Source organism: Mustela erminea, chromosome 8 (genome assembly GCF_009829155.1).
Source record: "Mustela erminea isolate mMusErm1 chromosome 8, mMusErm1.Pri, whole genome shotgun sequence".
Classification (NCBI taxonomy): Eukaryota; Metazoa; Chordata; class Mammalia; order Carnivora; family Mustelidae; genus Mustela; species Mustela erminea.
In genome coordinates, this window is record NC_045621.1 from 67418150 (window position 1) to 67440658 (window position 22509).

The following is a 22509-nucleotide window of genomic DNA, read 5'->3' on the forward strand; positions in this document are numbered from 1 at the left end:
AAGAGGAATCAACACAAGGAAATCTAAAAATAGAATTTAAGGACACTGACAAGTCAACAACTCACTAGAATATGAGTGCCAAACAATGGTATAGGAAATGTACTATAGGATTCATTTACATGCAGAAGGTGCGACCAAAAAAGCAGTTCGAGACCAGATGATGGAAAATTTGAATGCTAAGCTGAATAGTCTGACCTTCGTTCTGTGGGGCATGGGATGACACTAAAATTTTAGAGGACAGAGCTGTGATTTAACCTGTGCTTTCTCTAGTGGCAATGGAAAAGATGGTTTGGAGAGCACGGAAACTGACTGGGGGCAAGGAGACCAAGTGTCCGTTACTTAAGATCCAGGTGAAGGAGGATGAAGCCTGAACCAAGCGGGTGGGAGTGGAAATAAGAAAAAAATGGGTACTTTCACCCCTTGCTAATGGCTTTTTTAAAATTATTTTCTTTAAAAAAATTTTTTTTAAGATTTTAATTATTTATTTGTCACAGAGAGAGATAGAGCACAAGCAGTCAGTGGCAGGGAAAGGCAGAAAGAGAAGCAGGCTCCCCACTGAGTAGGGAGCTGACATGAAAGTCAATCCCAGGACCCTAGGATCATGACCTGAGCCGAAGGCATCTGCTTAACCGACTGAGCCACCCAGGCATTCCTAAATGATTTTCATAATGTTACAGTCACACATTCAAAATTCAAAAGGTACAAAATGGTATACAGTGAAAAGTCTTCCTAACACCTCGGTCCCTAGTCACCCAATACCCCACTCCAGAGGCAATCAATTCCTTATATATCCTTCCAGATGTTTTATGCATAAATGATTATACATATATGAGATATATGCATATACATGCTAATATATACATATGCAAATATGCATGAATATTCTTACTTATTTCTTTTTACACAAATGATAACTACTGATACTGTTCTGTACATCTTGCTTTTTCCCAATTCAGTCATTGTGAAAAGGGATTCAGCAATACATATATACACATACCTATCATATATAAAGAACTATATGAATGCTCACGTCCTTTGACAAGGAATCCCAGGTATGAGTCCTATGGAAAGTTTAAAAGAAGGAAGAACTAACATGAGATGCAAAATTAAAAAAGATACTAGAGATGGGTTATGGAGATCTTTGTTCTTTCTACAACTGTTTGAGAGCTGCTTGCTTTCCTTAATCAGATGTCAGTTTTCAAAAAAGAGTAGGAAAACATTTCAGAGTTAGTATTAACAAAATGTGGCAACTAATTCTCCATTTCTTTTTGCCACATAGTATCTCATATCTAATAGTAGTACCTGAATTTGTCTGCCAGGATTACACCACTACACACAGAACACACACACACACGCACACAGAAAGTATACTGTACTTACAGAATCACCAGGATTTCACAACATTCTTGATTTTATGAGGAAATAGAGCAGCCTTAGCAGAAGTCAAGGACACAGCAGCCAACAAGGAAAACAAATGCTTTTGTTGACAAGTACTGGAACAGGCTTTGCCAGTATCTGGGGTTATAAATGATGCCAGAGAATCACTTACCCTGAGGTATTTTGCTAGTGTTTTCCCCAACTCTCCTAGTCTATTTTAACTTGATTTGAACTGAAAGATAAAGTGTATAGCTCAGAGGGGGAAAAAAAACAAGTCTTCTCATCCATAAGGAGTCAGTACTTGACTTTTGCAGGAGACAGTTAACTAATTAACTCATTAAATTAGAGACAATTACTTGGCAATGTCAGTGAGTCTGTTTGCCTGAACAGAACAGAAGAGGGAGTATAGAACTGACTAGAATCTACCCACAGTCAATCAAGATGCTAAAACATGTTAGGTATTATGTCAACAAAGAAAAGCAGGTACCTTAAAAACAGGAGATATATTTAAACCAAAAGTATATTTTAAAATAAGAATGACCCATTTATTTTAAACAACTTCATTACTTTCAATGTTTATTTTGACTGGATAATAATGTTTTAAACAAAGTAAACATGGCCTTGAGTAACACAAAAGGCTAGAAGTCAGAAAACTTTAAGAGGCCGTATTAAGACATCTCTCTGCTAACCAAAATGACTTGCATATTTACACTAAAAACAATAAAAAGCAATGTAAAACAAAGTTTTGGGGCTCCCAAGCTAACAGTTATGCTAAAAATTTAATATGACAACTAACTTACTCATTTCATCATTTCCATTTTGTTACTGTCATTTCAAAGAGTGAACCAAAATTTCCTTAAATGAAATTGACCAAATACTGTATCCACACTCCAAATAACTTTAGAGTTAATCACTTGCCATTTCAAAGATGTCTCTTAAGTAGTTGTAAATCCTTCTTGGGCAGGAATTCAAGGACACATGAAAGACACTGACAAGAAGTGGCTGACATCATCCAAACAAAATAGGTGACTTATTTCTTTATTAAACATTTTCCAAATCCAACTTAAGTACTTGAATGTAAAAGTGCACATAGATTTGACATTTCCAGAAGTATTTAAATTTACATTTATTTCACATGTGCTTGAAAAAGTCTTGACATTCTGAAGACTGAGAAATAAAATGGATCCTAATGAAAGATTAGAATATTTATTGCTGATAAAAGATGGTAGGGTTTCACATATAGATACACATACATACTTTTTCTATTGTACTTATACTGAACTACCTCTAGCTCCAAATGAGATAGTGTTATCTAGAAATGTTTTGCCTACCAGGCCAACAGATCAACATATCAAGGTCTCACCTGACTAAAAGTAAGTTAGATAGTAGTAACTCCTTTAACAATTTACCAAATTTTAACCTATATCACAGGTTACTACAAAGCAGACTTTACAAAGAATTTTCACAAAATCCTAAATTTCTACTGAGTAAGGAGGAAAAGAAGGTTAACTTAAAATTCAATGACACAAATGAGTAAAAACCCACATAGCCTAAATGAATCAAATTGCCTGTTTAAATGGCTTAAGTTCAAAGACAAATAGATCCTTTGATATTTTATATGTCTAAAAGACTTTCCAGAGATTACAAAGGAAAAAAAAAATTTTTAAGATTTTATTTATTCTTTCGACAGAGGGAGACACAACAAGAGAGGGAACAGAAGCAGGGGGAGTGGGAGAGAAAGAAGCAGGCTTCCCGCTGAGCAGGGAGCCCAATTCGGGGCTTGATCCCAGGACTCCAAGATCGTGACCTGAGCTGAAGGCGAAACTTAAGGACTGAGCCATCCAGGCACCCCATAAAGAAAAATTCTGATCCGCTGTAACTATAAAGCCGGTTGCTTTTTCAAAAGTATACAGTGTATCAAAGATTTTCTTTTTAAGTATGCACACCAAAACCAAGGTAATATGTTTAGAAGCACTACTAGTTAAACCAAAAATCTGCTAACATAAAATCTTACAGTTTTTTTGCATTCACTTAAAAAACATTTATTAAGTACCAATTGTGTGCTGGATACTACGTGTGGTACTAGGGATGCAAGATCACAAAAAACATAGTTCCTACTCTCACATTAGCTCAGAGACAGTGGCATGACAGACACTGAAACCAGGGTCAAAAAATGAGTTCTAATCCCCTGTATGATTTCTTGAGTGAAACACAGCTTCTCTGAGCCTCTTCTCTAATAAGAAACAGAAAGATAGCTGTCTTGATGTAAGGGGAAAAATGAGATCTTGAACACCAAAGTACTTGGAAATTGTAAAACTAATGCATATTGAAATACTGTAGTTCTTCTAAAAAGTTTAGAAACACAGAAAAGCATACGGTCCCAGTTTCCCTCCTTGCTTATTTAATTTTTCTGCTTTTGCCCAAACACGAAGGAATTATTGTTGTAACTCTTCATCTTCCTCCAAACCAAGGTCTCCTTGGAGTTGGCTTCTACAATTCTTAGGTTTACCACATTGGTCCTAACTGGTCTAGCCAGCTTAATCTCCGCTTATCCAACACGTGGCCGTAACATGAGTCCAAACACACTGTTGCTCCATGACTTTGTTCCAACTAAGATGAACTGACATTTTCAGATCTTAATACCCTTTTAATATAAGTAACTCTCAAATGACAATGTCACAAAGTTTGGTAGTTACAGATATCACATAAAGCATTTCCCATATAGAAAAATGAACACGTGAATGATGGAAGAGCTGAGCATACAAAGTTAATCCTCCGGCTGTCCTTAACTTTTACTGCTCTTACTCCTAACGGAAGCCAAATTTAGTCAAGAATGTGTGCCCTTTCACTACACAAGCACTCTGCATGAGTAGCAGACTGCAACAGGCCTGACATACAAACCCTGTTAACAGCACAATGTGGAATTCATCTATCATCAGTAATGTTTTAATAAGAAAAAATAATTTTAACATGTGTGGCCACTTTTTAAAAGATTTTAGTTAGTGATGCAAAAATTTTTTGATATTTACTAAAACCAGCTACACAAGCATTAGGAAAAGGCAATTTTATCCATCTAATTTTATTTTATTTATTTATTTAAACATTTTATTTATTTATTTGACAGAGAGATACACAGTGAGAGAAGGAACACAAGCAGGAGGAGTGGGAGAAGAAGAAGCAGGCTTCCCGCTGAGTAGGGAGCCTGATATGGGGCTCAACCCCAGAACCCTTGGATCATGGCCTGAGCCAAAGGCAGACACTTAACAACTGAGCCACCCAGGTGTCCCTATTTATTTATTTTTCTTTAAAGATTTTACTTATCTGTCAGAGAAAGAAAGAGAGAGAGAACAAGCAGGGGGAGTGGCAGGGAGAGGAGAAACAGGCTCCCCCGTCAGAAAGGAGCCCAATGCAGGACTCATTCTCAGGACCCCAGGATCATGTCCCAAGCCAAAGGCAGATACTTAACTGACTGAGTCACCCAGGTGTCCCATCCATCTAATTTTAATTAGCACTTTCTGTTGCATATTTCACATACAGTAGAAATAAACCATCTATTCAATTTTGCAAAAAAAGTTCTCCAAACATCTGCTTTCTAACTCAGCTTGTTTCCATGAAATATTATGCACTTCTTTTTCTTTTTGCTTCAGTGAATGTATCTTTACTATCCATTATTTCAAGTCCTACTGTCACCTACTAAACAATGTAATTCCTAACAGAGCATGGAGGTACAAGACCCTTGTTAATCACTGAAATCAACTGAAGCTACCATAATAAACTAGGTCTACCAAAACAATTTTCCTCTCAAAATGGCCAAAAACCTTGGAAATAAAATAATGACCCCAGAGACCTCAATAACTCAAACTAGAATGCTTCTCAGGGCACATTAAGTTGCACAATTAATTTGCATTGTTCTTAAAATAATACTTCAATCTCTTGGTCTAAGTAACCATGGGAACATACAAGGAGCATATATATATTTATAAGCCTGGGCAAATCATGTTTTTGACAATCAAGGTGCAGCTCCTAGGGGGATGGAATGCTTTAATGTTGGTAAGCCTTGATTAAATAGCAAGATTTTTGCCACAGAGAAAGAAGGACCTCTATTGTGGTAGGGAGTGGAAAATATTAGATTTAGGAGACAGATCAACCAAATGTAATATGAACCATGGTTTGGATCCTGATTTTAACAAATCAAATTTTTAAAAAATGAAACAATCAGGGAAATTTCAATACTGAGTGGACATCCACATTATTAAGGAGTATTTTTACCTGTAATAATCAAATTATGGTTTGGTGGTTTTCAGAGTCATCACCTTTAGAGATACTAGAGTATTTGTGTATGCAGTGATACAATGTCTGGGAATTGCTTCAAAATAATCCAATGCAGCTGCAATACAGACGAAGCAAGCTTAGCCATAAGAGTTGGTGAAGCTGAGTGATGGATATATGATAATTCATTATACTATTTTCTCTAACTAATATAGATTTAAAATTTTCCATAATTAAAAAAGACTTTTTAAAAAATGACCAAAAAAGAATGAGATTATTCTATATGTACCATATGTACTCATATCTCCAAATAATATTAACTAAAAAAAGCCGAGTTGCTTTGAAATACATAAAGCAAGTCTCTTCTATTTACTGTATAACCTTGAGCAAGTTACTTAACCCTCCTAGGGCTCAGTTTTTTCATCGATGAAAATGGGAATATTAATGGTTCCTATCTTATAGAGCTGTTTTGAGGATTAACTATAAAGATTTGTATAAAATACTTACAATATTGCCTGAGACATGATAGTTATTCAGTAAGTAAGAAATAGCACACACAGTTCTAGAAGCCCAATAGTGGCCATGGCACTGGTTTCAGTGAATGATGCCTCAGCAACTTCAGTAATATTAAGTAAAAGAGAGCTGGACAGAACAGGGAAATGATTTTTAAGTTACACATAAAGAATGTATTACAAGTCTCTCTTTTAGGTCTGTGTCTTGGTATTTCAAAGCCTACTTGGACCATTATTCTTTCTTTGGTCCAGACTGAGCAGGTGAAGATTCCAAAAACAACCTCTGCACACAACTTCCACAGTCTCTCAATCTCAGACCATGGCTTTATCCTTTCTCAAAACCTACAAACTTGAGAGAAGTCACCTCTTATGGTGGTATTTCTGAATGTGGGGATTTGTAAAGATCTTCAGGTACAGGTCTCAAGAATGTGATCAACTGGGGTGTCTGGCTGGTTCAGCGGGTTAAGCCTCTGCCTTCGGCTCGGGTCGTGATCCTGGGGTCCTAGGATGGAGCCCGGCATCGGGCTCTCTGCTCGGCAGGGCGGCAGAGAGCCTGCTTCCCTTCCTCTCTCTCTGCCTGCCTCTCTGCCTACTTGTGATCTCTCTCTGTCAAATAAATAAATAAATAAATAAATAAATAAATAAATAAATAAATAAAGTGATCAATTAGCTGATTACATGTCCATAATCAGAAACACATACTAACATCTTAATCACTTTATAGGTCCAGCACAGTTGCCTGGGAAAGACAAGGGACTCAGATCTTACTCAGGAAAGAAAAGTCTTCATCTTATCTTAGAAGAAAAGGGAGGGAACCAGGAACTAAGCTCTATGTGTCAGGCATCATTTACAAATTACCTCAGTTAATCTTTCTAACATCCCTATGTGTTAGGTGTAGTTACCCCTTCTCAGACGGATGAGCAAACACTCCAAAGCTAATGTAAATACCTACAGTCATACAGCAAAAAGGGATCATAAGGACTCAACTCCAGGTCAGACTACAAAGCCCTTGAAGGTTCTAGCTATTGGTCTCCTAGATGAAAAGGAGTTAGTGAGGGGCGCCTGGGTGGCTCAGTGGGTTAAAGCCTCTGCCTTCAGCAGGGAGCCTGCTTCCCTTCTTCTCTCTCTCTGCCTGCCTCTCTGCCTACTTGTGATCTCTGTCTGTCAAATAAATAAATAAAATCTTAAAAACAAAAAAAAAAGAAAGAAAAAAAAAAGAAAAGTGAGGCCTCACTCAAGATATTCTAACACCCCCATGGACAGAAGGAAATTAAACTGGAAGAATCAAGGCAGTCATCCATAAGAAAGCACAGAAACATATAATGAAGTTTACATAATAAATCAATATGATCTATTTAAATATGACCTATTCAAAATTTAAATTGAATTATTCCACTTCCAATGTGAAAGATCTTCAGCAGTTTCAAACAACACTCTTAAAAAAAATCCAAACTCTTTTCTGTGGCCTACAAACAAAGCCGCACCTGATAAGGCTCTCCTGCAACCTCATCTCTTACTGGCCATTCACTCCCTCACTGACTGACACTTCAGGCACACTGGCTCATTTCTGTTTGCAAAAATACCAAACCCTTATCTACATCTAGGCCTTTAGACATGAGAGCCCTCTGTTCAGAATTCTCTCTACCCACCTTTTAGTCTCATCTCTAATAACACAATCTCAGGGGTCTTTACTGACCACCCTCTTGACAAATGATGGCCTTCTCCATCATTTTGTTTATTTCCTTATAAGTCTTGTCACCTTTTGCAGCTGCTTTTTGGTTTTTTTCCAAGTCTGTGGGCTTTGCTATTGTCTGTCTCACTGTGACCTAGAATGTGAGGTTTTACCTTCACTGAAATCCTATTATCTAAAATCTATAAAGGTAGGGGCACCTGGGTGGCTCAGTCAGTTAAATGTCTGCCTTTGACTCAGGTCATTATCAGAGGTTCCTATATGAAGCCCCACCGCTGGCTTCCTGCTCAGTGGGGAGTCTGTCTCTCCCTTTCACCCTGCATCCCCTCTGACTCATACTCGCTTTCTACCCTCCTCCCCCTGCCTCTCTCAAATAAATAAGTTTTCAAAAAAATCTTCAAGGCGGGACACCTGGGTGGCTCAGTTGGTTGGACGACTGCCTTTGGCTCAGGTCATGATCCTGGAGTCCCGGGATCGAGTCCCGCATCGGGCTCCCAGCTCCATGGGGAGTCTGCTTCTCCCTCTGACCTTCTCCTCGTTCATGCTCTCTCTCACTCTCTCTCTCTCAAGTAAATAAATAAAATCTTTAAAAAAAAAAAAATCTTCAAGGCCACCTGATCTGCTCAGTTGGTTAAGCAACTGCCTTTGGCTCAGGTCATGATCCTGGGCTCCTGGTATCAAGTCCCACATTGGACTCCCTGCTCAGTAGGGAGTGTGCTTCTCCCTCTGACCCTCTCCCCTCTCAGACTCTCCCTCATTACTCTCTCTCTCAAATAAATAATTTTTAAAAAATAAAAAAATCTTTAAAATCTATAAAGGTAGAAACTAGCACAATGCTTAACCTGGCACACGGTAGACAATTAAAAATACACTGATGGAGGGCCGCCCATCAGTCATTAAGCAGCTGCCTTCGGCTCAGGTCATGATCCCAGGGTCCTGGGATAGAGGCCCACATCAGGCTCCCTGCTCAACGGGAAGCCTGCTTCTCCCTCTCCTGCTCCCACCCCTTGCTTGTGTTCCCTCTCTCTCTATGTCTCTTTCTGTCAAATAAATAAATAAAATCTTAAAATATATATATACACATATTATATATACTGATGGGTAGTAGAACACAACGTGGCATTTAATAACACTAATTTTCTCATCTTTTCAATTATTTTTCAATCCTTCAGTTGACTCAAAGATAAAATCTATGATGTGAGTATGCCTTTAATGCCTAAACTTTTTTTTAATGAAAACTCTGTATAGTTTATGGCAAATGCTAATACACTAAAGATAAAGGCTATTGTCTTCAATGCCTACATTCTAAAGAACTGGTGAAAACTCTTAATCAAGATGGCTGAGAAAACTATAGATTCCCTTCTGTGTGTCTCATACTGGGTTTACTCAACCCCATTTAGTCTGGGAAGTCCTCTTTTAACTTCAGGTTCTGAACTGTTAAATTCTTACTTTTTAAATTTTTCACTTGGTAAAAATCTAATATGTATACATCAATACTTTGTTTTTATTTTCCCCTAATAATTTTTTAAATTTTATTTATTTGACAGAGAGAGAGAGAACAGGAACACAAGCAGGGGGTGTGGAAGAGGGAGAAGCAGGCCTCTCGCCGAGCATGGAGACTGATCCCAGGACTCCAGGATCACGACCTGAGCTGAAGGCAGATACTTAATGACTGAGCCACCCAGGCACCCCTCCCCTAATTCTTCTATAAGTATATATATGTGTAAATATACATACAACATATATGAAATCGCATTTAGAAAACTAAAATCATGCCATATACACTTAATTACAACTTTCTTATCTCAATAGTACATTGGAAATCTCTCTAAATCAGCTGATATAGGCCTCATTCTTTTTAGTTCTGCATAATTTTCCAGGGATGGTTATTCTAATTTTTCTACCTCTCCCCTTTGATAACATTTCTCTTGTTTCCTACCTTTTTTTCCTCAAGGAACAACTCCATGCTGCAACTAACAACCTTGTATGCATATTCTCTCTCTCTCTCTTTTTTTTTTTTTAAGATTTTATTTATTTGAGAAAGACAGAAAGCGCGAGCTTGTGCACACAAGCAGGGTGGAAGGGCAGAGGGAGAGGAACAAGCAGACTCTTGATGAGCAGGGAGCCTGATTCAGGACTAGATCCCAGGACCTGGTGTTCATGACTTGAGCTGAAGGCTCACTTAACTGCCTGAGCCACCCAGGCACCCCTTATACATACATATTCTTACGAGTATTTTTATTTCTCTGGGATAAATATCCCAAATGTAGGACTGTTTGTTCAAACGGTATTTTCTTTCTATTTTAAACTATTGCCAGATTGCTTTCCAAAGAGTCTTTGTTTCCACAAATACCCTGTGAGAGCACCTTTTCGCTCCACACCGAGTCTCAGGAGATGCTATCACTTGTAGTACACATTCCATGCTTTTGAAAACATAGCCCTGATGCCCACTCCAACAAAGTGGAAATGTCTCCTGCTAAAAGCTCTGTTTAATTCCCTTCTCAGCTTCACGTTACTGCAAAAAATAAATACGTAATATGTAAACAAATGTTTATTGAATAAGAGGATATTTCTTTCCATTAAAAATATGTTATCATAAAAACCATAAGGGAAGAATCACATTGCTTTATATTAACAGCATCTTCTTCCATTTCTTCTCTAAAATAACACAGAAGAAAATGAATATTCCTAATTTTTATATGGAATATGCTCTTCATTGTTACATTGGTGATAACGAGAAAAAGAACAGGATGGGGCACCTGGGTGGCTCAGTCGTTAAACATCTGACTTCAGTTCCGGTCATGATCTCAGGGTCCTGGGCCTGAGTCCCATGTCAGGCTCCACGCTCAGCAGGGAATCTGTTTCTCTCCCCTCCCTCCAGTCCTCCCCCGGCTTGTGCCCTCGCTCTCTCTCTCTCAAATAAAATCTTTAAAGAGAGAGAGAGAGTAAAAGAACAGGATTGATATAATTGAGTTCTATATTGCAGCATGTTTCTAGTCTAACATATATAATGATACAGTCTCAAATGTGTTGCTTTTACCATACAATACATTGACAAATAAACAATAAAAAGTCTACCAACTGAAAACAAACAAACAAAAAAAAAGACCTTGACAAACAATTCACTTAGAACAGTTTTTGATAAACCTACTTGGCCACAAAGCATAGACTAAATTAACTTCTCATTCTGAAGTTTGTCAGGTTTATAATAAACAGCCTATGACCTTCCCCTTATCCTCACCTTACCTCCTTTCTTCATTGCTTCTATTGTCTCCTTTTGCTACCGTATATTTCTGATGTAGCGAAACTGGGTCAATGATGGTGTGTGGGTGAGAGAGGTGAAAGAAGAGATAAATCAAGAAATGACAATTGTAAAGGTAGTAATAGTAAGATCTTAGCTTGACAACCGGTTGTAAAATTATAGCGCAATCTAACACATACGAACTCATTTGTTGTGCTCCAATTTTATGAACTTGTAGGGGACAGGAAAAACAGAATCCTAGTGAATATTATTGTTCTTTTTTTTTTTTTTAAATAAAAAACATAGCTCATCAAAATTTGAGAAGCAATGAACACAGAAAAAATAAACGTATTTTCCTATATTCAAAATAATAATGAACTTCACTTTTATAAAGCCCTTCTCACAAACTTGCGCACATAATTCCATTCAAGTACTTTCAAAGAGGAATATTTTGCTATTGACAAAATATGTGAATGAGTATTTGTGAATTAGAGAGTTAATCTAAATTTTACAAAGAACAGCTTTCAACTAGGGACACCTGGGTGACTCAGATGGTTAATCTGCCTTCAGCTCAGGTCACAATCTTTGGGTCCTGGGATGGAGCCCCATATCAGGCTCCCTGCTCAGCACGGACTCTGCTTCTCCTCTCCCTCTGCCCATTCCCCCACTCATGCACATACACTCTCTCTCTATCCCAAATGAATAAAGTCTTTATTTAAAAAAAAAAAAAACTTTCAATTGTATTCCAAAATTCAAAATCAAATCTTCTCTGTAGTCTTTAAACAGCTCAAATGATCCTAAACTCAAGGGGCCCCCAAATCCTACCAAAACCAAATTATACTAGTAACAATAACCTATATTTTGATCTTTGTATCTTTTTGAAACTACTTTAAATTCCCATGGGACGATTCTCTCTAGTTCTCCTCCTCCTCCTTTCTACTTCAATTATGGATATGACTTATAAATCAGCCCCTTATTCCTGGTCTTGTTTCTTTTATATTTAATCCCCTCACCACAAGGAATTATCTAACACCTGTACAAATTTGTCACTCCCCAAACCTGACAAATTTAACATACTGGGCCATATTTATTTAACAACCCAACTTAAACTGCTCCCACAAAAAAAAATTCCCAAAATGGATGCCTTATCAATTAACATCTATCTAGATTCACTACTTCTTCCCTTACTTTTACATTTAACACCAAATTCAATGGCTTCATCCCTTACAAAGTCCCTGGTGTTGTCCTTCCTTTCTATTTCCCCAGCCATCAGCCACTCCAGGTCATTATCTTCCACATGTATTATTTCAATAGCCTCTTAGCCCATCTCCCTACCTACTTCCAACCTCTCCACACTTTATCCAACATACACAAAGAGCTATCAGAATTCACCACTTCAATTTGCCCACTCAGAAACCCATAGTGCCTCCCTACTGTTTCAAATCCAAACTCATTGGCCAAATGTTCTAGGTAGTTACACTGTAAAGGCCCTTTTTTTTCATCACCTAAGTAACCAGGTTTTTTTTCCTTTAACTTTACAAACACAGCTGCCACTAGCCCCTCATATACCTCTAGCTTTCAAAATATTATCTGCCCCCCATTTTGAGACCCTACAAGTGATTTAGTGTAATGGATAAGAGTACATATTCTGCAATTTGATTGGAATCCAGCCTCCACCACTTAAGAACTAAATGACATTAACCAAGTCGTTTAACTTCCTCTATTTAACAGGGACTCTAGCCCTACCTCCTAGGGCTGTTATGAAAATTAATACAGTACCCTTAACACATTAGGCCATTGCCCAGTACAGCGCAGAATGATCAATAAAAGTTAGCCATTGTCATTATTATTACAGCCACTTTGATCCAAGCAAGCCAAATTGATTGCTCTACCAGAGTCTATGCATTTGACTTCATTATTCTTGACTCCCTCGACCACAACCTGTTAGAGATTGACTGGGTCTGAGGGAGGAGCTAGTCCCATGTCCATTACCATTCACATCTATGCTCAGTCCTCTCCTTTGATTATTCAACTGGTATCTACTGCTAAACTAAATACAACTGCACACACAGCACAGAGTAAACGGTCCTTAGTAAATGCTAAAGAAATATGTAGTTAGGGGAGCCTGGGTGGCTCAGTGAGTTAAGCCTCTGCCTTCAGCTCAGGTTATGATCCCAGGGTCCTGGGATCGAGCCCCGCATCTCGGATCTCAGGCTCTCTGCTCAGCAGGGAGTCTGCTTCTCCCTCTCTGCCTGCCTCTGTCTACTTCTGCTTACTTGTGATTTCTGTCAAATACATAAATTAAAAATCTTTTAAAAAAATACGTAGTTAGTATTTTTGCCTATTATCTCTAAAATACTAATAAACCATATGCTTCTAAAATAAAACTGTTTCTAAACAATGTCCTATAGCTTTAAGTAACTATAGTTTGAAGTACTTGAGAAAGGAATAAAAAAAAATAAAAATCTGCTATCCTACTTGGTAACTGTCCTCTAATTGGCTCAACTAACTACAGTATATCCTTCTAGTTGCTGAAGGTAAATATTTATGATCTCTTATCTATCAATAATTCTTGGGCCAATGCCTTATAACTAGTGCTAAATGTACTGTTATGAATTCCCCAATTTTTCAATATAAAAATAAAATATGGTCCTCATCCAAAATAATGTGTAAAAAGATAATGATAAGGGAGTGCCTGGCCAGCACAGTTAGTAGAGCATGCGATTTTTATTTTTTTTAAGATTTTATTTATTTATCAGAGAGAGAGAGAGCACAGGCAGACAGAATGGCAGGCAGAGGCAGAGGGAGAAGCAGGCTCCCTGCCGAGCAAGGAGACCGATGTGGGACTCGATCCCAGGACGCTGGGATCATGACCTGAGCCGAAGGCAGCTGCTCAACCAACTGAGCCACCCAGGCGTCCCCGAGCATGCGATTTTTGACCTCAAGGATTTTTGATCTCCAGGTTCTAAGTCCAAGGCCCACACTGGGTGTAGATATTACCTAAAAATAAAAATCTTGGGGCACCTAGGTGGCTCAGTGGGTTAGAGCCTCTGCCTTCGGCTGAGGTCATGATCCCAGGGTCTTGGGATTGAGCCCCGCATCAAGCTCTCTGCTCAGCAGGGAACCTGCTTCCCCCTCTCTCTCTCTGCCTGCCTCTCTGCCTACTTGTATCTCTGTCAAATAAATTTAAAAAAAAAATCTTAAAAAAATAAAAAATAAAATAAAAATCTTAAAAAAAAAATAAAGATAATGGTAAGATTTAAAAGTTGTCAAAAAGCTAGGCATAGGGGCGCCTGGGTGGCTCGGTGGGTTAAAGCCTCTGCCTTCAGCTCAGGTCATGATCCCAGGGTCCTGGGATTGAACCCCACATCGGGCTCTCTGCTCAGCAGAAATCCTGCTTCCTCCTCTCTCTCTGCCTGCTTCTCTGTGATCTCCGTCTGTCAAATAAATAAATAAAATCTTTAAAGAAAAAAAAAAATCTAGGCATAGTGCCAGCTCTCTCCTTATATTTCTATCCTCCCTCCCCCAAAAAACCAAATCCATGCAGAATCATAGAATTTTTTTCCACAAGATTTTTTGGTAAGATTTATTTATTTTAGAGAAAGAGGGAGCAGAGGGTAGGGGCAGAGAAGAGGGAGAGAAACTCAAGCAGACTCCCCGTGGGAAGTAGAGCCTGATAATGAGGTTTGATCTCACCACCCTGAGATCAGACGTGAGCCAAAATCAAAAGTCCAACACTTAACTGACTGTGCCACCCAGGGGCCCCTCCACAGGATTTTTAAAGCTGAAAGGACCTCAATCCCCATTTTCCAACATCCCACTGAGTCCCAAATAAGAGGATGAAGCCCAGGAAGGTCAGACAGGTAGCCTACAGGTACAACAATCAGAGGAAGGACGGGGAATTGAACCCAGTGTTTCTGACACCTTCACTACATCATACATCATTTCAACTGATTTCTTCCATGCCTACTTAATCTAGAAAAAATTAACAATATCACACAAACTTTTCACAAAACAACCAAGTATAATCATACGGTGCAGTTAATACTGACATTTTTTTTCCGCTATTTTCAAGAACACTTGTGAGGAATAAAGGTTTCAAGCCGTAAACAGATTATTTCTATTACAATTACTTGTGTTCTGGAAATGATACTTCCCTGTATCAGATTTTATAAAATTTAAGATTCCAATTTTTGCTAGTTCTTGTTCATGAACTACACATATGCATGGTCATCTATGCAGCCTCCTCCCCAACAATAGCTTAAGCAATCCATGCCTCAGATAAAAATGTCATCTATTCCAGGCTGATCAGCATATGTTAGAATCTGTTCCTAATATAGAATCATAGACTTTTGGAGTTGGAAGGAACCTTGGAGATCACCTCTCATTTTACAGAGGAAACAAATACCCAGCAGGGCCCAAGGTCAAAGTTTCTATGTAACAACCCAGGTCCAGAGTAGAAAGTTTTCAGAAGAATATTTCAGAGAAAAACACCATATCTGGTGGAACACCTTAGCTTGTCTCCCTTTTCATCTATTTCTAAGTACAACTTCCTGCCTGAGGAACTTCTGAAATTTAAGAAAAGAAAGCAAAACAAAAAAGTAAGCCAACTTTTTAAGTCTACAGCCAAGTTGCTGATCTTAAAAACTTAGCAGAAGGTGGATCCTTGCAAGAACTGTAGACAGTAACATTTTGTAACAAAACCTCAAAAGCTAATGACTATAAATAAGCAGAGGGAGAAAAGACACACACAATTAACAATAACTATAATATTCTTATCTCTGCAACAAATAACATAAATAAATACTTATAAGGAGAAAAACTATAAACTTGCAACTTTCAAGAAAGAAATTTAGTCACCATACCTAGTAATTACACAAGAGTGTCAATACATTATGAAATATAATTCTGATCATAGTGCTTAAGGGAAGTCAGAAATTCTTTTCAGTGTTCTTCTTTACATACTTTAAGTCATGTTAAAAAAATATTATGGGGAAAGTATTTTATCAAACTGTAGTAAAAGAAATCTTTATTCAAACCTTAAGTAAAATATTATAAGCTATGTTTGTCTATCCATGTTTTTCAAAATGAATGAAAATAGAAAAATACTGAAATTTGAGGCCTGAAAAGCACTAAATTTACAACAGTTTTTGTCCCAATAAAAGATCATGCTACATAAGCCAATTACCTGTAGGAATATGTTCCTTAACTCATGAGGATCACCTCGCTTGGTTGTTTGCACCTGTAAGCAAAAAAAAAAAAAAAAAAAAAAAAAAAGCCAGTTAATGCTTTACTAGAAACCACATAATCTCTTCAGATTAGAGGTCTCAGACACTAACAATCAATGCTCTTATCTTTTATAAGGGCATTAGTTTAAAACAAACCAAAAGTACCAATACTGATAACACCTGATTTGGAGATCTGTGACTACAGGGGGTAAGTACAGGTGTGAAGAGCTTAATATATAGCAAATCTCCCACATTTCCTCCGAACTGGAAAGGGAAGGCAGGGAGGATCAATCTCTTACTTTACTCCACATCCACTAGCAACACAATAGCAACAACCCACCTCCCAATCAAGAGGCCAGCAAGAATAGAGCAACAGGAAAGTTGAAACACCCAAATTAATCGCCTGGCCTAGCAGCCTTTCTTCCCCACGTAAAGCAATCCAGAAAATAATAATCTCCTCCCTTTCCCCATCCAACCTAAAATATGAAAGCTGCGACAACGTTTCCAAATACTTTCGACATCCTGCCACCTGCAGCAAAAATGCCAACCACTGCCCCCGGCCCCACTAAAGCCCCAAATTACTCAACTACTTACCCCCTCCCCCACTGCAATACAGAGATGCCTTAGGTATCCCCGGCTTTACATGCCACTTCCTCCTACTCCCTTTCTGATGCCCTCCAAGTCCGGGTTCACAATCCCATGTACCTAGAGCAGGACACTACTCTTCCTTCACCGACCTGTGGTCCTCCCAAGCCCCTCCAACTCATAATCCCTCCTCCTTCCCCTCCCCCAGCCGGGCATCCTCTCCCTCGGGTCCAAGCCCCACACAGCTCTCCCACCCGCAAGCTGGAGCCCCAGGATACGCTATCTAAAAACCAGGCAACGAAGAAAATGGTAGGAGGTGAAGGCTGGAGGCAAGGTCCCCGGAATGGCTCTTATGCAATAAAGGCAGCAGCAGAGAGTTGGGAGTCACCTTGACCGCCATGCTGTGCTCGGAAGCCGGGGACGAGCGAGTGAGCGAGCAAGGCCGAGCTGTCAGGGCGCGCGCGCGCCGCCTTCCCGGCCGCGCCCGCCCTCCCGCTCGCCGGCGCCGCGCGCGTCCCTATGCAAATGAGCCCGGGGAGGGGCGGGAAGAGGGCCCCGAATCCCCGCCAGAAAGGGAGCTGGACCCGGGCGGGCGGCCTGCCTAGCTGGGGGGAGGACGCGCCTCCCACGGGGAAGACTGGTGTGCCAGCCCTGGGATTCCGACGCGCCGCGTGGTTGCCTACAGCTGAGTCTCCGCCAGGAAAGCCCCAGGTTTCTTAAGGCCTCTTAGTGGGTGTGGCTTTGGGCACCGACTTCAGCCAAAGTCGTTTTCTCCTGAGACTTAAAGGAACACTGGGGATCCAGATAAAGCAAGATTTCGACGGATCGAATGACATGTCCCCTTGATGATAGTAATAAATGAATTAATGACAACAAATGGCAAATACTGACAAATATAAAAGAGGGGCGACCGTGCACCCAGGGGAAAAACCTAAGGAAACATAACAATAACTGTGTCCTTAAATTGGCATGAGATGAATATGCTCAATGTATTTGTAATTCTTGACCTATTGTAAAGCTTTTTTAGTCGTTTCACTCCACACTCCTAATCACCTAGATCTTTTGTGCAGTGAGGTAGGGCACAAATGCATACGGAAACTAATCCGTTTGTCTTCAACAGGACTGGTACTGAATCCTGGCCCCACTTAGCCCAACATAAACATTGCCGGTCCTGCCTAAGTAGTAGCTCTATCTTGAACCAAAATAATGTCTCTAAAACCGAATTTTGCCATTCTGACTATATTGAACTACAGACTGATTCACTCAGCAGACATTTACTGGGCATCTATTATATGCTAGACATAGTCCTGCTTGTAAAAAATAGAAAACAAGTAATATGTAGTCCCTAACCTCTAGTATTTTACAGATGGTCAGTGCTTCCCTAAACCCCAACCTTAAGTATATATTTTTTCTGTTTGTGACTACAGGCATACTCCCTGTTAAAAAAAAAAAAAAAAAAAAAAAAGCTAACAACATAAGATTTATCTTAAACTCTTAATCCCTCTCTACCTTTTTCAAGTTTCCAATGTTCCATCTAAGAGGAGACTTTCCTTTTCTCCAGTCCCACTAATCATAATATTTGTGTTAAGTATTTAAGTTTATAGAAATGAGGAAAGAGGAGGGGCAAATGGAAATTGTTGATAAGGAGTGCTACATTATTAGTACCATAACGAGCTTTCCTGCTGCAGTTGATTTAAATATTACATTTATTCAGTTTGTTCAAATTTCTTTTAACAATGTTATTGGACATAAGGATTTACAAACTTGTATTTTGTTCTTCTAGCACTTTATGCTCCTGATACTTTGTTTTCTCTTATTTCCTGAAGTTTCTCAAAGTAGGAATCTCAAAATGTTTATTTTACATTACTTTACAAGGGAAGAATATCTGTTTAGTAAGCCAAATTTCCTCACTTTGAATACAAGTACTTGAAGGAAGGAAGGCATTTATTTAAAATGAAAGAATTATTTCCTATTGGAACATGTTGTTGACCAAATCTATATTGTTGGAGTGAAAATTTAGGGTCAGACTGGCAACTCCTACAGAGGAAGACAACATCACATTTAAACAGAGCCCTCCAGAATAATTCCTAGGTATAAGCACCAAACACAATGAAAATTTCCTTGAATAAAAAAAAAAATAGGTGAGGAGCACCTGGGTGGCCAGTCTGTTAAGCTTCTGATTCTTGGTTTCAGCTCAGGTCTGATCTCAGGGTCATGAGATCGAACCCCACCAAGTTGGCTTGAGATTCTCTCTCTCCCTCTGCCTCTCCCATTCATATTCTCTCTCTCTAAAATAAATAAGTGTTTTTTAAAAATAGGCTATCTTTGAGAAAAATTATATATAATTTATATATAATATGTATATTTTATATATAGATACACACACACACTGTGTGTGTATCTATATATATATATTATATATATATACCTTTAAAAAAAATAGCTGAACTTTGAGCAAGTCCAAGAGCTTCACTGGTGCCAATCTAGTTGCACTGGAGATGATGTAATAATTTAAAACTAAATAAAGCTGATATACAGAGAAAATAGAAAAGCTCAGCTACCCCAAATAAAGATGGATTTTGCAAGATTTTTTATCTATCCAAATATAATAAACAATAAAATGGATAAAGGTATTAAAATGATAAACTACATGGAAATAAACTAAGTATTTAAAGGAATATGAAAGTCTATGAGTTAGAACTCCTATTCTGAAAAGCTTTGTGATCTATCTTTCTGTTATAATGACTGATGAAAGGTATTACCAAAAGTCAAAGCAGGGGCGGCTGGGTGGCTCAGCGGGTTAAGCCTCTGCCTTCAGCTTGGGTCATGATCTCAGGGTCCTGGGATCAAGCCCGTGTAGGGCTCTCTGCTCAGCAGGGAGCCTGCTTTTCCCCCAACTCTCTCTGCCTGCTTCCTCTCCTTGCTTGTGATTTCTCTGTCAAATAAATAAATAAAATCTTTTTTAAAAAAAAGTTAAAACAAATTAAAACTTACTTTTGCCTCAATTGCAGATGATCAAGATTGAAGGAAAACTTATTAGTTAGTGGAAAACCAAAAGACAAACCTGTCAAATAATATTCACAATATATTTGAGAAAAGGTGGTAGAAATAGTTCAAAACTTCAGTTTTTCAAAAAAAATACTTGCCAATAAATTTATAACTCTTCCCTTAAATTTCAAATGACATTTGTAAACAAGAAATAATTTTAAAACTAGGGAACAACTATAAGTTGAAAACTTAATAATTAAAACAGCCTATAGAAAATGACATTTCAGGGCGCCTGGGTGGCTCAGTGGGTTAAGCCGCTGCCTTCGGCTCAGGTCATGATCTCAGGGTCCTGGGATCGAGTCCCGCATCGGGTTCTCTGCTCCGTGGGGAGCCTGCTTCCTCCTCTCTCTCTCTCTGCCTGCCTTTCTGCCTACTTGTGATCTCTCTGTGTCAAATGAATAAATAAAATCTTTAAAAAAAAAAAAAAAAAGAAAATGACATTTCAGAAAGCAAAACTGGAAGTTAAAGACTAAAAGACTAGTTGCAAATATATTGTCATTAATAGTCACTTTCTGGAATTGATTTAATAAGAGATTCAATATGTAGCTTTACTGAGCCAGGAATTTACATTTGCTAGTGAAGTAGTTGCCGATGAAAATAATATACTATCCCAGCTGTAGAACCAAAACATGGGTTTACTAGACAAACCTGCAGAAACATGTTTCTAACTCCTGAGCAGCTTACATTATATTTATTTGAAACCATCCAGTCACTTTGTGGGTGAAAGTTAGAATTATACTGATGTCTAGTGTCTTAATAAACTAAAATGTAATAATTAAAACAAGATGCAACTTCCAATGAGCCTGCTCTGCCGCAACTCCTGGCCATCCTTCCATTTTTTTTTTTAATATTTTATTTATTTATTTGACAGAGAGAGAGATCACAAGTAGGCAGAGAGTCAGGCAGAGGGATAGGGGGAAGCAGGCTCCCCGCCAAGCAGAGAGCCTGATGGGGGGGCTTGATCCCAGTACCGAGACCATGACCCAAGCCAAAGGCAGAGGCCCAAACCCCTAGCCACTCAGGTGCCCCGTCCTTCCATTTTTAATAACATACTATTTCTGTTTATTTTCTAGCCTCTTCCAATTTTTTTTTTAAGATTTTATTTTATTTGACAGACAGAGATCATAAGTAGGCAGAGAGGCAGGGAGAGAGAGAGGGAAGCAGGCTCCCTGCTGAGCAGAGAGGCCGGATGCAGGGCTCTATCCCAGGACCCCAAGATCATGACCCAAGCCTAAGGCAGAGGCCTTAACCCACTGAGCCACCCAGGCGCCCCGCCTCTTCCAATTATTTTACTGACATGAATACTTTTTTTTTTCTTGTTTCCATATCCCACACAGCTACTATGGATGTCATCTTGCAAGAGGTAAATCCAGGTACTGTATAAACACTAGAAGAGCATTAGGTTATCACTGACTGACTAAACCAGGAGTGAAACTCTTCCTAGGTTGAAAATACATATACCATCATGATGAGGAATAAACTGCATTTTATGCCTCCCATCAAGATGAATCCCACTTAAAATAATTGAAATAGGGGCACCTGGATGGCTCAGTCACTGGGTATCTGCCTTTGGCTCAGGTTATGATCCCAGAGTCCTGAGATGGAGCTCTGCATGGGCCTCCCTTTTCAGCAGGAATCTGCTTCCCCGGCTCCCTCTCCCCCTGCTTGTGTTCCCTCTCTTGCTGTCTCTTTGTCTGTCAAATAAATAAATAAAATCTTTTTAAACATGTTTCAAATAAATAGCATGATCTGACTTTGGCACACACACATACAAAGGATATTTGAACATCTAGAACTTTGAAGTAATATTGATCTTGACCTAATAGAATTATAAAATGGTCCTTTTTATTTTACTGAAATACTACAAAACTACCGATTTCTAAGATGTGTTTAACTCCTTCCTTGCTAAGAATCTTTATGGGGAAATGGAAAGGGGTAGGCTAAGGAGAAATATTAAGCATTAGGTGTCCAAGTTTGAACAAATTATGTTCTACTTCATAGGCTGACCTCAAAATCAGCCAGAAATTATTATTTCAACCCAAACCACTTATAGATACTACATAAATTAGACATTTTAGGACTTCTCTATATTGTACTAGTATTATATGCCCTCTAGGAACATTTGGTCTTATTGAAATAAATTCTCTTTTTGGTGGAGAGGGAAGAGTGGGGTATCAAAAATCACATGGAATAGTTGTACTTTTGTAGTTACATCTTCCTAACTTGCTCTTCCTCACAGCTGGACTCTGAGTCCTATAAATTGTGCGATGGGGATGACAGTGATCTTATTTTTGGACCACAGTCTTCTTTATTCCCTTGTGGAGGCAATAACAGTTTTCTTTTCAATGGATTTGGGAAGGAATTCATGGAATGAACTGCTCTAGATGTTCAAGTCTATGAGGGCCCTATAACTATACTAGTCATGTGTAAGCTGATATTTAGTGAAAAACCTTATGATCAGATGGAGAATTGAACTAAATGAACTGTAATGTTTCTTTTCATACTCTAATGTCATGATTAAGAGTGAGCCAAATTTTAGCTAATAAAAATTTATTGAGT

General features: G+C 38.7%; 1 protein-coding gene across 2 annotated transcripts in view; it reads right to left on the bottom strand.

Moving 5' to 3' along the window:
* SLC25A12 (solute carrier family 25 member 12) overlaps positions 1-22509 on the bottom strand; it is a 198758-nt gene that overhangs the window by 84824 nt on the left and 91425 nt on the right. Inside the window, exons 1-2 of one of the 2 annotated variants that reach the window (XM_032355942.1) lie at positions 17291-17417; positions 16278-16331 (exon numbers count right to left, since the gene is read on the bottom strand). In XM_032355942.1, the coding sequence (XP_032211833.1) occupies positions 16278-16331; positions 17291-17302 (66 nt within the window). In that variant the 5' untranslated portion in view covers positions 17303-17417. Of the gene's footprint in view, positions 1-16277; positions 16332-17290; positions 17418-22509 lie in introns of those variants that run through there. The other variant, XM_032355945.1, reaches the window with a different exon arrangement.